The following is a 15779-nucleotide window of genomic DNA, read 5'->3' as shown; positions in this document are numbered from 1 at the left end:
ATATCATAAAATTAATCCCCAGGTAGTGGCGCATAGCTTATGGAGGATGTTATTTCGAGTCCTCAACTTTTGAGCTAAGTTAAGAAGGCGTTGTTTGAAGCATAGTGTACGGTACAGGATGACACCAAGATATTTTGGGTTCCAATTATGACGAAGAATTCTGCCTCTGAAACTTACTTCCAATTTTACGTTCGCCTACTGATTATTTAGATGAAAGCAACACACTTCTGTTTTACTCATACTGGGTTGGAGTCTCCAGATTTTGAAGTAATTATCTAATGCATACAGGTCATCGGGTAGAATCTCTTCTTTTGTCTTCATTTCCTGGTGTCCTACGGCTAGAGCCAGGTCATCGGCATAGCAGTATTTTCTGGACGAAGTGTCAGGTAGATCAGATAGATGGTTGAACAGTAATGGTGAGAGAAATGATCCTTGAGGCAATCCGTTGCTCAGCTTTGTCTCCTTACTTATGTTGCTTCCAGTGATTACCTGGAACTTCTGATCGTTTAGCATACTGTTAATCAGTCGAGTCATTGTTCTGCAGGGTATGATGCAGAGAAATTTGTAGATAAGGCCTTCCCTCCACACAGTGTCGAAAGCGGCAGTTAGATCAACAAATGCCACAGATGTTTTCTGCTTCATTTGGTGTCCTGACTCTATGAAGGATGTGAGAGACAATACTTGGTCGCAGCAGCTACGTCCTGGTCTGAAGCCTGTCTGATCAACTGGAACTTTCTCTAGGATAGCACTACTTATTCTGTTATATACCAGCCTTTCAAAAAGCGTGTAGTAGCAGCTAAGTAGGGCAGTGGGGCGATAGCTTTCTATGATGTTGCTGGGTTTTCCAGGTTTCAGAACAGATTTTATCTTCGCCTTTTTAAACTCCAACGGAAGCTGACCAGTAGCAGGATGTCAGTGAAGAATTCTTCCAGCGATTTCTTAGCTTTTCCTCCCATATGGATCAGGAATTCTGGATGGATCACATCGAATCCAGGCGCCGTAAGAGGTTTGAGGTCCTTCAGTCCAGAGTTAATGGGGGGATGGGTATACTCAGATGAGGGAGATCCCATCTTTTTCAGATCACAAAGCTGTCGTCTGATATGTCTTGTATGTTTCTTGTCAGGAGGCACTCTTGAGGTAGTAATGATGTGGGAAGCAATTTGGTATAGTGTTACTTCGGAATTTTTTCTGCATGCTGGTGCACTTCCTCCCAGTTTTCTCAGAAGACTCCATGCTTTCCTGCTCGAGTGGGTAAAGTCCATATTTTCGACTGTTTCTAGTCCAAGCTGGACATGAGGTCCGTAGCTGTCTCTGGGTCACCACTTTGCTGGAAGTGTTGGTACAGTGTTTCACTATCATCATTCCATCCTGGAACATATTCTTTCCGGTATCCTCTTGGCATACACTTTTTAGCTGTTACTGCACCAATGAAGCTTTGATAGTTCTTATGTGATGGAGGTATCCAGCGAGTGGCTTGTCCAGTTCCGTTGAAAACTTCGTCCAGTCAGCTTTCTGGAAATTCCATCGAGCATGCGGGGTTGATTCAAAAAAATGGTTCAAATGGCTCTGAGCACTATGGGACTTAACATCTGTGGTCATCAGTCCCCTAGAACTTAGAACTACTTAAACCTAACTAACCTAAGGACATCACACACATCCATGCCCGAGACAGGATTCGAACCTGCGACCGTAGCTGTCGTGCGGTTCCGGTCTGCGCGCCTAGAACCGCTAGACCACCGCGGCCGGCATGTGGGGTTGATCGTATGACATGAACCGTGCAACCAGTTTGTATTATTACAGGTCTGTGTTGGCTGTGAGGAAAGGCATCTCTCACTTTCCTTACAAACCACCCAAAACAACATGGCCAGATTTTGTCCTACACACAGCAGAACATCCTGCAATTTACATACGAGACTTCAATAGTCACCACGAACTTTGGAAGTACTCTCAAAATGATGAAAATGGGAGCATGCTTGCAGAATGGATTGAAGAGAATAATCTTCATCTAGTGTTTGATGCCAAAGGTCAAGGCACTTTCAGGTCAGCTGCTTGGGACAAGGATTCAAATCCTGACCTACGCTTTGAGACTTAATTAATTTACATTAATTTAATTACAAATGGTTCTAAAGGCACGCTTACATCAGATCTGTCTACACAAAAGAAAGGTTAGTTACTGGTACGCAAGGAACGCAGCTATAGTGCGTCCTATAACTACAAAGGCTAAAAGACAAGAGCGAGAGATCGGAGCAGGAACGCTCTCCACTTACTTTCTAAAACAAAGAAACGTATTATAATCGATCGCAATCAGCCACAGGCTGACTGCGGCTATATCTTTTAAATATTATTTATGAAATTATTACATTTCACAAAATTAATGTACATAAGTTACTTAGGTGCGAAGTTATATACAGTAAAACAAGAGGCTAGTGCGCATTTCTGTACTTTCCGTCACTACTTTTGCACAAATTACGTGTGTCTGTCCATATAATGCTTCAGTTAGTAATGTCATCAACGAATCTTATCTCATATTTAATCTCACTCCTGAACCAATCCTTTATTCCCACCAATGTTTCTTCATTGTACATATAGAACAGTAGGGGAGCAATGGTGCATCACCGACTTACAGCCTTTTAAATCCGAGCAGTAAGTTCTTGGCCATCCATTCTTATTGTTCTTATACATATTGTATCAGCTGTATTAGGTATCGAAGCAGTGCACAGTAGTGACTTACGAAAAATTGTACTGCCCCACGACTGGCTCCCGGATTTCCCGCTTATTACGAGCGTTCGCCAGGACCACTTTGGCTATCCGTGCACGCTCACTGGAACGATCTGACCCTCTGTATGTCACGTGTCACATGCTTAAGGGGACATTGTACATGAAATTCGTTGAAATTTGACTTTTCTGTTTTCTAATTCATAATGTACATTGAACATTTTGGTATATAATGCATTAAAATCAGACAATTGTGAGACCTTCAAATAATATTTTGAACGTTGACGTGTGACTCTCAAATTTCGCTGCTACGCATATACTGCCACAGTTGAGCAGTCATATCTTGGGAACTACGCAGTCTAGAAGGCTGTGAATTACTTTGTTTTTAGCCTAATGCTACTTCTCAGAAGTTGGCATTACGAATAAACAAATCAGTCCTCTGTTTCTGATACTAATTTTCGTTGAAAGTAGTGTGATTATCGGCTATTTCTGTAGTAAGCTAACTTCTGTTGTCTTTTATGTAAATAAAATGACTAAGTGTAAAAGAAATTACATTTTTTGCAGTAAATGACCCGTTTTCTAAAAAAGTACTGATGGTAGAGACATGAAATTTTCACAGCATGGCAAGTGTGAGATTCAACACATATGGAACTAAAAAGTAAGTCACTACTGTGCACTGCTTCGATACCTAATACAGCTGATACAATACGTATAAGAACAATAAGAATGGATGACCAAGAACTTCCTGCTCGGATTTCAAAGGCTGTAAGTCGGTAATAATTCTAGTTCAGTGTATCTAGAAAGGTGCATTGAATAATTATGGAAAATCGTAAGTTGCTGTCTTAATGAGTTTCCAAGATAATGGGTCACAAAATTCGATAATTTAACATTGGCGGCACAGGACATACAATGTCCCCTTAAGCCAGTGTCCACTATACTCCTCACGTAATGCCTGTCAACATTATTAATTGGATTCCCACTACAAGGGCAGCTAGATTAGGAGGAATACAGACTAATGTTGTTACCGTACACCTCTGGTTCGTCAACAAGATCTGTGTTTTCAGACATGCAAGTAAGTTTTAAAGACTGGCTTGCATCTTGCCTTCAGTTGCCAGAATTTTGTTTTGCGGTTGCAGTCTCGGCATTAAGCCATTTTGAAGCATCGACAATACGTAATACAACGTAATGAGAACAATTTGCAGTGGGATCAACAGTAGGTACAACCAGTCTTGTAGTTTTTCGACATTGATATACCGGAATTACAAGATTTTGACGTATAAGGAGAGATAACAACGTAATATGTACAACTGCACATTAAAGAAACTATAGTCATAACACCAACACCATTGAGCAATCTTTGAAGGTACTACACAGGGTAGAGAAAGGCAGATTAATGGACGCTCTAGAAGAAATGGGAATTTATAGGGCCTTCAAAGAACAACCTCAATATGTACTGAGTGGACAAGCATACCTCAGAAATAAAAATTGCTTCAACTATTTTAGACATTTACTCTAATCTATTGTAAGTGCACACTTGTACTTCTGTAATATATACAGTCCACTCAGAATCGCAGCAAATAAAATGGACTATTGACTAATATCGCTGACTAGTTGTCCACTGATGTGCAGTTGTACATATTACGTTCTTATCTCTGCCTATATTTTAAAATCCTGTCAGTTCGCTATATCAATCTCGAAAAATTACAAAACTGGTTGTACCTACTGTTCATCCCACTGTAAATTGTTCTCATTACGTTGTATTATTTTTGCAGATGCTTGAAAATGGCTCAATGCCGAAACAGCAATCGCGAAATAAGTTCTAACAGCTAAAAGCAAGATGAAATCTTTCAAAAATTTTATAAAAGCTGTAGACCCATTCTACAAGAAAATAATGCAAGCAAGTATCACAAGCCTCGACGAGCACACGACGATAACAATGGTCTCGAATGCCCGTAGCCTCATTCTTCCTGGCGCGTGAATGCAATTAATAATGTTGGCGACCATTAGGTCATAAATTTAGTGGACTGCGGCATAGAGATGTAGACATATGACTTATGGTAGTTTGGACCGATCATGGGAGTGTGTAGGGACAGCCGAAACGGTTTAGACGACCATTCGCGATAAGGAGGAGATCCGAGTTGGAGTCCCTGTCGGGCACAAATTTTCATATGTTACTAATAGGTGGTACATGAATACGTAACGCAGTAGATGTCAAAGAATATGCAGTCAGCGAATAAATTTCGCACTATTTCGTGCAGCTGTGGATCGTCTTTACTTACACCTGTTTAGAGCGTCTGTCATCGACTTACACTGTCGAACGACTTTTCTTCTTCATTCTTGCTTTCATTATCAAGTGCAACATCAGAACTGCTCCTTTGCTGCCTTTGTTGTTGTTGTTGTTGTTGTTGTTGTGGTCTTCAGTCCAGAGACTGGTTTGATGCAGCTCTCCATGCTACTCTATCCTGTGCAAGCTTCTTCATCTCCCAGTACCTACTGCAACCTACATCCTTCTGAATCTGCTTACTGTACTCATCTCCTGGTCGCCTCTACGATTTTTCCCCCACGTTTCACTCCAGTACGAAATTGGTGATCTCATGACGTATCAGAATGAATCGTAATAACGATACCTACTTCTAGTCAGGTTTTGCCACAAACTTCTTTTCTCCCCAGTACCTCGTCTTTAGCTACGTGATCTACCTACATAATCTTGATCATTCTTCAGCAGCACCGCATTTCAAGAGCTTCTAATCCCTTTTTGTCTACAGTGTTTATCATACATGTTTCACTTCCATACAAATACATTCAGAAAGGTCTTCTTGACATTTAAATCTATACTCGATGCTAACAAAATTCCCTTCTTCAGAAACGCTTTTCTTGCCATAGCCAGTATACATTATATGTCCTCCAGCCATCATCAGTTATTTTGCTCCCCAAACAGCAAAACTCATTTACTACTTTAAGTGTCTCATTTCCTAATTTAATTCCCTCGGCATCGTCCAGTATAATTCAGCTACATTCCAATACCCTCGTTTTGCTTTTGTTGATGTTCATCTTATAGCGTCCTTTCAAGACACTGTCCATTCTTTTCAACTGCTCTTCCAAATCCTTTGCTGTCTCTGACAGAACTACAGTGTAATCGGCAAACCTCAAGGTTTTTATTTCTTCTCACTGGATTTTAATTCCTACTCCAAATTTTTCTTTTGTTTCCTTTACTGCTTGCTCAATATACAGATTGAATAACATCGGAACAGGTTAGGATTCTGTCTCACTCCCTTCTCAACTACTGCTTCACTTTCGTCCCCCTGTCATCTGGTTTCTGTATAAATGGTAAATAACCTTTCGTTCCTTGTATCTTACCCATGCCACCTTCTAATGACCCTTCCTTGGCCACTAGAAAAATTAAGTATTCCTGGTAACAGCAAAAAGAACAGACAGGCAGCCTCGAATCTTTCCGCTGCTAAATTAATTGTAATTACTGTTCCCCATTCTTTCCGGGTCCTCTTTCCTTCCTAGTATTAAATGATTTAAATAAATATTTCCTTTGGTGTTACTTTTGAATATGAATGTTGAAACTGACCTTTTCATCAAAAATATAATATTTAGTGCTGTGGGGATCTTAATTACTGTCTTCTTGGCTGAAAAAAGAGTAGATTATTAATTTTTCGGTAATGTATGGCGTCTCCGGAGTGCAATCGAGCGCACCCAAGGTTAAAGTTCTTCTTAGCAGCCAGCGTAAGAAACAGCTTTGCAGGATCTGCGTCGTAATGTAGCTCTGAAAAATTCTTGACGCTGTTATTGAAGAGCAAATCAGACGGATACGATTCTAAACAACTACGATAGTCTGTGTCGGTAGGGCAAGATCCACAAATTTTCGATTTTCACAAAAGAGATTCTGTGATCTATGATAGACTGTGTCGGTAGGGCTAGCTCTACAAATTTTCGCTTTTCACGAAAGAGAATCTGTTCATTCCATAAGACCTTGTTATTAAACAGGGATCGCACAGTACTAACCAGCATTCAAAATTCTCAGTCTTCTGCTTGCTTGCACTTGGTATCATAATTACTAGAAGAGGAAATATGACCATAATATTCACTTCAGAAATGAGAAAAATTCTACCTTTTAAGATAACAATTATTATTTCATAAAAATGTTCTTCTCAGTGCTCAACTATTGCAGTAGTCCAGTCTATTATCAGAAAAAAAATCATTAGTAAGGTCACGGAATACATAAGTGTGTTAAAAATCACAGAACACTAACAAGCCAACGATGTTATTTACAATGCTGCGCTCTCGCAGGCGAAAGGGGTAATTCAGGTTATGAAGTGATAGTGTAACATTCACTAGTTGGCAGACGCTACTTGGGTTTTATAAAAATAAATTTATAAGTCAATAAGTCTTCCAAATGAAGGCCTGTCCCTCCCCAATCCATCCCCCACGATAATTGAATCCTTATAATTCTATAAGTGGTCCAAATGAAGGCCGGCCCCTCCCAAATCGATCCCCCATAAGGCCCGCCCCCCCCCAATCCATCCCCCATGATAATATAAGTGGTTTAAATGAAGGCCTGCCCCTCCTTAATCCATCCCCCATAATAATTGGTCCAAATGAAGGACCGCCCTTCCCCGACCCATTTCTCATGAGAAGAACTCGTGCTCGTATTTTGCGGCCGTGATTAATTACACTGATTGGTCGGTTGATATTGGAGTTAATACACTGCTCTGACTCTTACATCTATGGCTGGCTCTCCCAAGGCGATCAGTAGTTCAAACGAAATGTTGTCTACTTCCGGGGCCTTGCTTCGACTTAGGGCTTTCAATACTCTGTCAAATTATTCACGCAGTGCTTTATCTCCAACACATCCTCATCTACGTCCACTTCCATTTCCCTAATATTGCCCTCAAGTACATCGCCCTTGTATAGACCCTCTATATAGTCCCTCCATCTTTCTGCTTTCCCTCTTTTATCAGGGGACTGCCGTTCCATCTGAGCTCTTGCTGTTCATAGATCTGGTTCTCTTTTATCCACAGGTCTTTTTAATTTTTCTGTCGGCGGCATCTATCTATGTCCTCATGATACATGCTTCTGCATCCTTACATTTGTCCTCTACTCATTCCTGCTTAGCCATTTTGCACTTTCTATCAATCTCATTTTTGAAATGTTTGTATTCTTTTTTGCCTGCTTCCTGAATTGCATTTTTATATTTCCCCTTTCATCTATTAAATACAGTGTCTCTTGTCTTACATAAGGAATAATACTGGCACTCGTTCTTTACATACTTGATCCTCTGCTGCCTTCACAAAATTTCATCTCTCAGAGTTACCCATTATTCTTCTAATGTATTCCTTTCCCCTGTTCTTGTCAATTGTTCTCTAATACTCCCTCTGAAACTCTCTACAACTTCTGGTTCTTTCAGCTTATCCAGATCCCATCTCCCTAAATTCGCACCTTTTTGCAGCTTCTTCAGTTTTAACCTGTAGTTCATAACTAGTAAATTCTGGTCAGAGTACAAATCTGCCTCTGAAAATGTCTTAGAATTTGAAATATAGTTCCGAAATTTCTGCTTTACTGTCATATAATCAGTCTGGTGTCTCCAGGTCTCTTCCACGTATGCAACCTTCTTTCATGATTCTTGAACCAAGTGTTAGCTATGATTAAATTACGCTCTGTGTAAAATTCTACCAGTCGGCTTCCTCTTTCATTCCTTTCCTCCAGTCCATATTCACCCATAATTCTTCCTTCTCTTTCTTTGCCGGCCGGGGTGGCCGAGCGGTTCTAGGCGCTACAGTCTGGAACCGTGCGACCGCTACGGTCGGTGGTTCGAATCCTGCCTCGGGCATGGATGCTTGTGATGTCCTTAGGTTTGTTAGGTTTAAGTAGTTCTACGTTCTGGGGGACTAATGACCTTAGAAGTTTAGTCCCATAGTGCTCAGAGCTATTTGAACCATTTTTCTCTTTCTTTTCCTACAATCGAATTCCAATCACCCATGGCTATTAAATTTTCGTTTCCGTTATCTATCTGAATAATATTTTTTTATTTCATCATACATTTCTTCACTCTTTTCTAAATCTGCTGAGCTAGTTGGCATATAAACTTATACTACTGTGGTGGGTGTGGGCTTCGTGTCTGTCTTGACTAGACTAATGCGTTCACTATGCTGTTCATAGTAGCTTACCCACGTTCTTATTTTTTATTTATTATTAAAACTTCTCCTGTATTACCCCTATCTGATGTTGTATTTATAACCCCTTATTCACCTGATCAAACGTCCTGTTCCTCCTACCACAGAACTTCACTAGCCCCAACGATATCTAACTTTAGCCTATACATTTCACTTTTTAAATTTTCTAACCCACCAGCACAATTAAGGGATCTGACATTCCATGCTCCAATTCATAGAACGCCAGTTTCATTTCTTCTGATTACGATGTCTTCCTGAGTAGAACTCACCCAGAGATCCGAATGGGGAACTATTTTACCTCCGGAGTATCTTACCCAAGAGGATGCCATCATCATTTAACCATACAGGAGAGCTGCAGGACCTCGGGAAAAGCTAGGGCTGTAGTTTCCCCTTTGCTTTCAGCTGTTCGCAGTGCCAACACAGTAAGGCCATTTTGGTTGATGCTACAAGGTGTTACTGTGGTGTCACCGCAAGGCACCACTCTTGCTAAGTTGTAGACTTCAAATCAGCCGCGTTCCGTCAGTACACATCGGACCCGCGAGTCGCCACTGTCGACGCTAGCAGACCGAGCGCCGCCACTCGGCTGGTCTTCGAGACAAGCTGGCGCACTGGCCAGTCCTACAGCCGACTTTAACAGCAATAGTTCACTTGTCATGGCTTCAGAGATCTCATTTGCAGAGGCGCTAGTTAGCATAGCCTTCAGCTAAGTCAGAAGCTACGACCTAGCCAGGCGCCACATACAGTTTATGCATTGACAGTTGATTTATATGTGTTTGAAGCAATCAGAATTGTAAAGAAGTATTCGCAGTTCAGTCTGTAACTGCACTTGTAAATTATTGTACAAAGTGCAGATCGGCGTTCACCGCTCACGCTGAATTAAAGCTAAGAATGTAATGGTATTCCTGTCTACTAATTTCTAATCACCTAAGATGTTCCAGATACATCCCGTTGTGAGTGTGTGGGTCTATTCTGTCACTCTGCGCAACGGATTAATCTGAGATGCACCCTTTACCCTGTGGCTCCTGCGAAATGCAATTTCCAGCCCCCACACTACTACAGAAGTCAGACAGACGCTCCTAACGTTCTAAAGAGAAATGCCTGAAAAACTTTCAGCAATAAATATCTTCTGGAGTCGTCCACTGTAAGGAAATGACACAAAATTTCTTACATTACTAGTGGGATACTTGGGTCCTGGAGTGGTGCTAGTTAGTGTAAGAAAAACATGAAACTAATGAACATTAGTATTTATTTTTGCTAAAATTCTGAGAAATCACAATGGCACCTTCAGTTATGAACTGAACAAGTTATTTCCGGGTTCTTTTCGGAATGTGAAGTTACCTCTCAAGGATAGGATTCGCTAACGAAATTTCTATACAAAGTTTAAGATTGTTATTGACTTGGCAGAATGGCTGAGAGCCACAGCTACTCAACTTGAAGAATTATCCTTTAGAATGTTGCTAGGTACGGTCGAGGCTGTCGCATGTGAAATGGAGTGAAGTGTACTGTTGTGGAGGAAATATGGGGCTCGCAAGAGTTGTAGCGCACAAAACCGTAACCTGCGATGACTGCTGTCTGCGCCACTTGCTGCTGATAATTAAGATAACTCTCGTTCTATCTGCATGGACCTCAGCCAATCAAACTCTCCCTACGCTTTGATGAAGTCAAGGACTCCTATTTGCATGTAGTCTAACTATTGGAGTGGTACACCGGTCAGATAACCAGTCCACCATGATGCCACTCAAAAATTTGCTTGCAGGCGTTTAACTATAACTCTGTCCATTCACACTGCACAATAAGTGTGGTGGCCAACACAGTGAACAACACTTAATCGCAAGGACTCAATATATAGTCGCATTCCGATTCGCTCTCGACAGAGGTGCTCTCCCAGTGAAGTACTGAGGAGAGACTTGTTCCTCGCTCTTTAAGTACACGTACGAGCGCACACGCTCTCGTTACGTGTTCTCGCTCCAAGAGTGACAACGGAACGGCTCCTTTCCACGCCAGACGTGAAGGGGTATATCTTTTGGTCTCTTCCATTACTCCTTCAGCTCAGAGCGTCAGAAATATCGTCTGCCAATCAGCATTGCTCTTCTAAAATGGGAGAATGGCGTTTCGATTAAGGCGACCAATCCAGAAATCTGTAACATCGGCATTTGGCATTTGCTATCTCCCTGTGAAAACCACTGAAACTGCACGGTCTGTTTGTAAAGAATGCGTAGACTGGGCGCTCCCACACAATGTAGTGGAATTTGCTTTTAAGCCAAACACAGGGTCGTTCTTCCCTTCACTCGGGCAAACGCTGTATGCTCCACAATCGGTCACCTCGGCGTTTGGCGTTGACTCGTCCTCTGAAGGGACCGGCCTCCCATTGTGCGGTTTGCGTCTCCTGAACTAAAAGCCCCTGCGACTGTCGTGTCTTGAATGTGTGTGTGTGTACGCCAGCTTCGAGTATTTCAATCTCGGAGCGCATTTGCGATTTATTAGTTATTTGCGTATCATTTACATGAATTCATACAACACTGACTTATCGAGTTTGGATGCCTTTACCTTTCCTAAAGCCAAACCCATGAGCTAACAGATACGCAGTTGGGTAACGGTGTGTAAGAAGCTATTGATGTATGGGGAGGAAATCTAGACTGGTAGATTATGGTTTGGTGTGGTGTTGCAGAAACCACGGACGTGGCGAACGCGGTGCTGTTCCTGCTGAGCGACAAGGCGGCCATGATCAACGGCGTGTCTCTGCCGGTCGACGGCGGCTTCACCGCCACCTGAGGCTCCGACCCACACCAGCCAGCGGCGAGGAGTGACTCGTCTCTCCTGTCCTGCCTCTCACGTCTGTAGCGTGACGCAAATAAATGGTGCTGCGTGCAAATTTTGGTGTCTGAAGTCAAGAGAATCCTTTCATCCCGTGACTGAGGCCGTGGTCGTCTTTTCAAGTGCAATCTGAGCTGCAAAAAAACGCGGCCGTAATTTTAGCAAGTGTCCCAGTCACAAAGAGCAGGAAAAATTGGAAGGCGTTGGCAGTGAGACAGCCAGGCATACGCATCGGAAAAGCAATATTTTTCTTTTTTCCTTATTTATAGCAGCCAGCCTTTGATACATGAAATGTAACCAATTAAACTACATATACTATACCACACGGCAGTCATAACAGTCGAGGGACATGAAAGGGAAGTAGTGGTTGGGAAGTGACTGAGACAGGGTTGTAGCCTCTCCCCGATGTTATTCAATCTGTATATTGAGCAAGCAGTAAAGGAAACAAAAGAAAAATTCGGAGTAGGTATTAAAATCCATGGAGAAGAAATAATAACTTTGAGATTCGCTGGTGACACTGTAGTTCTGTCAGAGACAGCAAAGTACTTGGAAGAGCAGTTGAACAGAATGGATAGTGTCTTGAAAGGAGGATATAAGATGAACATCAACAAAAGCAAAACGAGGATAATGGAATGTAGTCGAATTAAGTCGTTTCTGAAAGTATTTGTATGGAGTGTAGCCATGTATGGAAGTGGAGCATGGACGATAAACAGTTTGGATAATAAGAGAATAGAAGCTTTCGAAATGTGGTGCTACAGAAGAAAGCTGAAGATTTGATGGGTATATCACATAACTAATGAGGAGAAATTGAATAGAATTGGGGAGGAGTTTGTGGCACAACTTAACAAGAAGAAGGGATCGGTTGGTAGGACATATTCTCAGGCATCAAGGGATCACCAATTTAGTATTGGAGGGCAGCGTGGAGGGTAAAAATCGTAGAGGCACACCAAGAGATGAACACACTAAGCAGATTCAGAAGGATGTAGGTTGCAGTAGGTACTGAGAGACGAAGAAGCTTGCACAGGATAGAGTAGCATGGAGAGCTGCATCAAACCAGTCTCAGGACTGAAGACGACATCAATAAAAACTATCATAAAGTCACATACACCCATGAATCACGTAGAACACTGACATGTGTTGTATACAGTAATTGAAGACCTAACTTCTAAACATGCTAATGACCAAGATTAATTTCTTAAGGTATAACAAAAACACAATATTGCCTGATACGCAATATTAGCATGCACGTTTCTATACAATTAAACATTTATTATCAGCCTGAAATATAAACTATGCTGCAAGGCGAGAGAATATTGCATTAAATTGCCCAAAAAAAGAAAATTAAAACCTTGGGAGCAGAAAGTGTCTTAATTATTGCCTTATTCAGACTAAATGAGCTAAGTCGAATAGAGATATCATGCAATAATAGTTGACAAAACATTAATGTAGGTTGATACCTACAAAGAAGAAGACAGCAACCAGCCACTATTAATATTGCTATTTATTTAAGTAAATAGTGCCGTAACCTGTTTCGAACTGACAAATTCATCATCAGACGGCTCTTCACAAGATTCACAAGATGTGCTTTACATAATCGTCAGTTTTCGATTTTCATTCCCCCCCTGTAGTGAAATATTCTTTGCGTGTTGGTGCCATCGAAAATTACGCTAAATTTTGTTGCAAAGTTGCAGGATTGTATTTTTTAAATATTGCAAAGTATATGCAGCACTTATATGATTTGCATACCTCCAAATTGTGCAAAACACCACACACACACACACACACACACATTAAAAATTATTTGCCACATGTGAAGTTGACAGAGAGATGCGACAAATACTTTTTGGTGTGCTTGTGTGTGTCTGTGTGGTGCTTTGCACAATATGGTGATACGCAAATCATAGAAGTGCTGCATATACTTTGAAATATTTCTAAAATCAATCCTGTAACTTTGCAACAAAATTTCGCGTAATTTTCGATGGCACCAACACACCAAGAATATTTCTCTACAGTGGGAGAATAAAAATCGAAAACTGAGGATTATGTAAAGTTGTTGTTGTTGTGGTCTTCAGTCCTGAGACTGGTTTGATGCAGCTCTCCATGCTACTCTATCCTGTGCAAGCTTTTTCATCTCCCAGTACCTACTGCAACCTACATCCTTCTGAATCTGCTTAGTGTATTCATCTCTTGGTCTCCCTCTACGATTTTTACCCTCCACGCTGCCCTCCAATACTAAATTGGTGATCCCTTGATGCCTCAGAACATGTCCTACCAACCGATCCCTTCTTCTGGTCAAGTTGTGCCACAAACTTCTCTTCTCCCCAATCCTATTCAATACTTCCTCATTAGTTACGTGATCTACCCATCTAATCTTCAGCATTCTTCTGTAGCACCACATTTCGAAAGCTTCTATTCTCTTCTTGTCCAAACTATTTATCGTCCATGTTTCACATCCATACATGGCTACACTCCATACGAATACTTTCAGAAATGACTTCCTGACACTTAAATCAATACTGGATGTTAACAAATTTCTCTTCTTCAGAAACGCTTTCCTTGCCATTGCCAGCCTACATTTTATATCCTCTCTACTTCGACCATCATCAGTTATTTTGCTCCCCAAATAGCAAAACTCCTTTACTACTTTAAGTGCCTCATTTCCTAATCTAATTCCCTCAGCATCACCCGACTTAATTCGACTACATTCCATTATCCTTGTTTTGCTTTTGTTGATGTTCATCTTATATCCTCCTTTCAAGACACTGTCCATTCCATTCAACTGCTCTTCCAAGTCCTTTGCTGTCTCTGACAGAATTACAATGTCATCGGCGAACCTCAAGGTTTTTATTTCTTCTCCATGAATTTTAATACCTACTCCGAATTTTTCTTTTGTTTCCTTTACTGCTTGCTCAATATACAGATTGAACAACATCGGGGAGAGGCTACAACCCTGTCTTACTCCCTTCCCAACCACTGCTTCCCTTTCATGTCCCTCGACTCTTATAACTGCCATCTGGTTTCTGTACAAATTGTAAATAGCCTTTCGCTCCCTGTATTTTACCCCTGCCACCTTTAGAATTTGAAAGAGAGTATTCCAGTCAACATTGTCAAAAGCTTTCTCTAAGTCTACAAATGCTAGAAACGTAGGTTTGCCTTTCCTTAATCTTTCTTCTAAGATAAGTCGTAAGGTCAGTATTGCCTCACGTGTTCCAGTGTTTCTACGGAATCCAAACTGATCTTCCCCGAGGTTGGCTTCTACTAGTTTTTCCATTCGTCTGTAAAGAATTCGTGTTAGTATTTTGCAGCTGTGACTTATTAAACTGATAGTTCGGTAATTTTCACATCTGTCAACACCTGCTTTCTTTGGGATTGGAATTATTATATTCTTCTTGAAGTCTGAGGGTATTTCGCCTGTTTCATACATCTTGCTCACCAGATGGTAGAGTTTTGTCAGGACTGGCTCTCCCATGGCCGTCAGTAGTTCCAATGGAATATTGTCTACTCCGGGGGCCTTGTTTCGACTCAGGTCTTTCAGTGCTCTGTCAAACTCTTCACGCAGTATCGTATCTCCCATTTCATCTTCATCTACATCCTGTTCCATTTCCATAATATTGTCCTCAAGTACATCGCCCTTGTATAGACCCTCTATATACTCCTTCCACCTTTCTGCTTTCCCTTCTTTGCTTAGCACTGGGTTTCCATCTGAGCTCTTGATATTCATACAAGTCGTTCTCTTATCTCCAAAGGTCTCTTTAATTTTCCTGTAGGCGGTATCTATCTTACCCCTAGTGAGATAGGCCTCTACATCCTTACATTTGTCCTCTAGCCATCCCTGCTTAGCCATTTTGCACTTCCTGTTGATCTCATTTTTGAGACGTTTGTATTCCTTTTTGCCTGTTTCACTTACTGCATTTTTATATTTTCTCCTTTCATCAATTAAATTCAATATTTCTTCTGTTACCCAAGGAATTCTACTAGCCCTCGTCTTTTTACCTACGTGATCCTCTGCTGCCTTCACTACTTCATCCCTCAAAGCTACCCATTCTTCTTCTACTGTATTTATTTCCCCCA

The 15779-nt window shown here is 41.3% G+C and overlaps 1 protein-coding gene across 1 annotated transcript in view; it reads left to right on the top strand.

Moving 5' to 3' along the window:
• The window catches only part of LOC126425190 (D-erythrulose reductase-like), a 66439-nt gene extending 54673 nt beyond the window's left edge, over nt 1–11766 (top strand). Inside the window, exon 5 of the mRNA XM_050088144.1 lies at nt 11563–11766. Coding sequence (XP_049944101.1) covers nt 11563–11666 — 104 coding nt within the window. The 3' untranslated portion in view covers nt 11667–11766. The remainder of the gene's footprint in view (nt 1–11562) is intronic.
• The last annotated feature ends 4013 nt before the right edge of the window (nt 11767–15779 follow it).

This window comes from Schistocerca serialis, chromosome 10, assembly GCF_023864345.2.
Source record: "Schistocerca serialis cubense isolate TAMUIC-IGC-003099 chromosome 10, iqSchSeri2.2, whole genome shotgun sequence".
NCBI lineage: Eukaryota > Metazoa > Arthropoda > Insecta > Orthoptera > Acrididae > Schistocerca > Schistocerca serialis.
The sequence above is the reverse complement of the archived record's forward strand: the minus strand, read 5'-3'. Positions and strand labels throughout refer to the sequence as shown.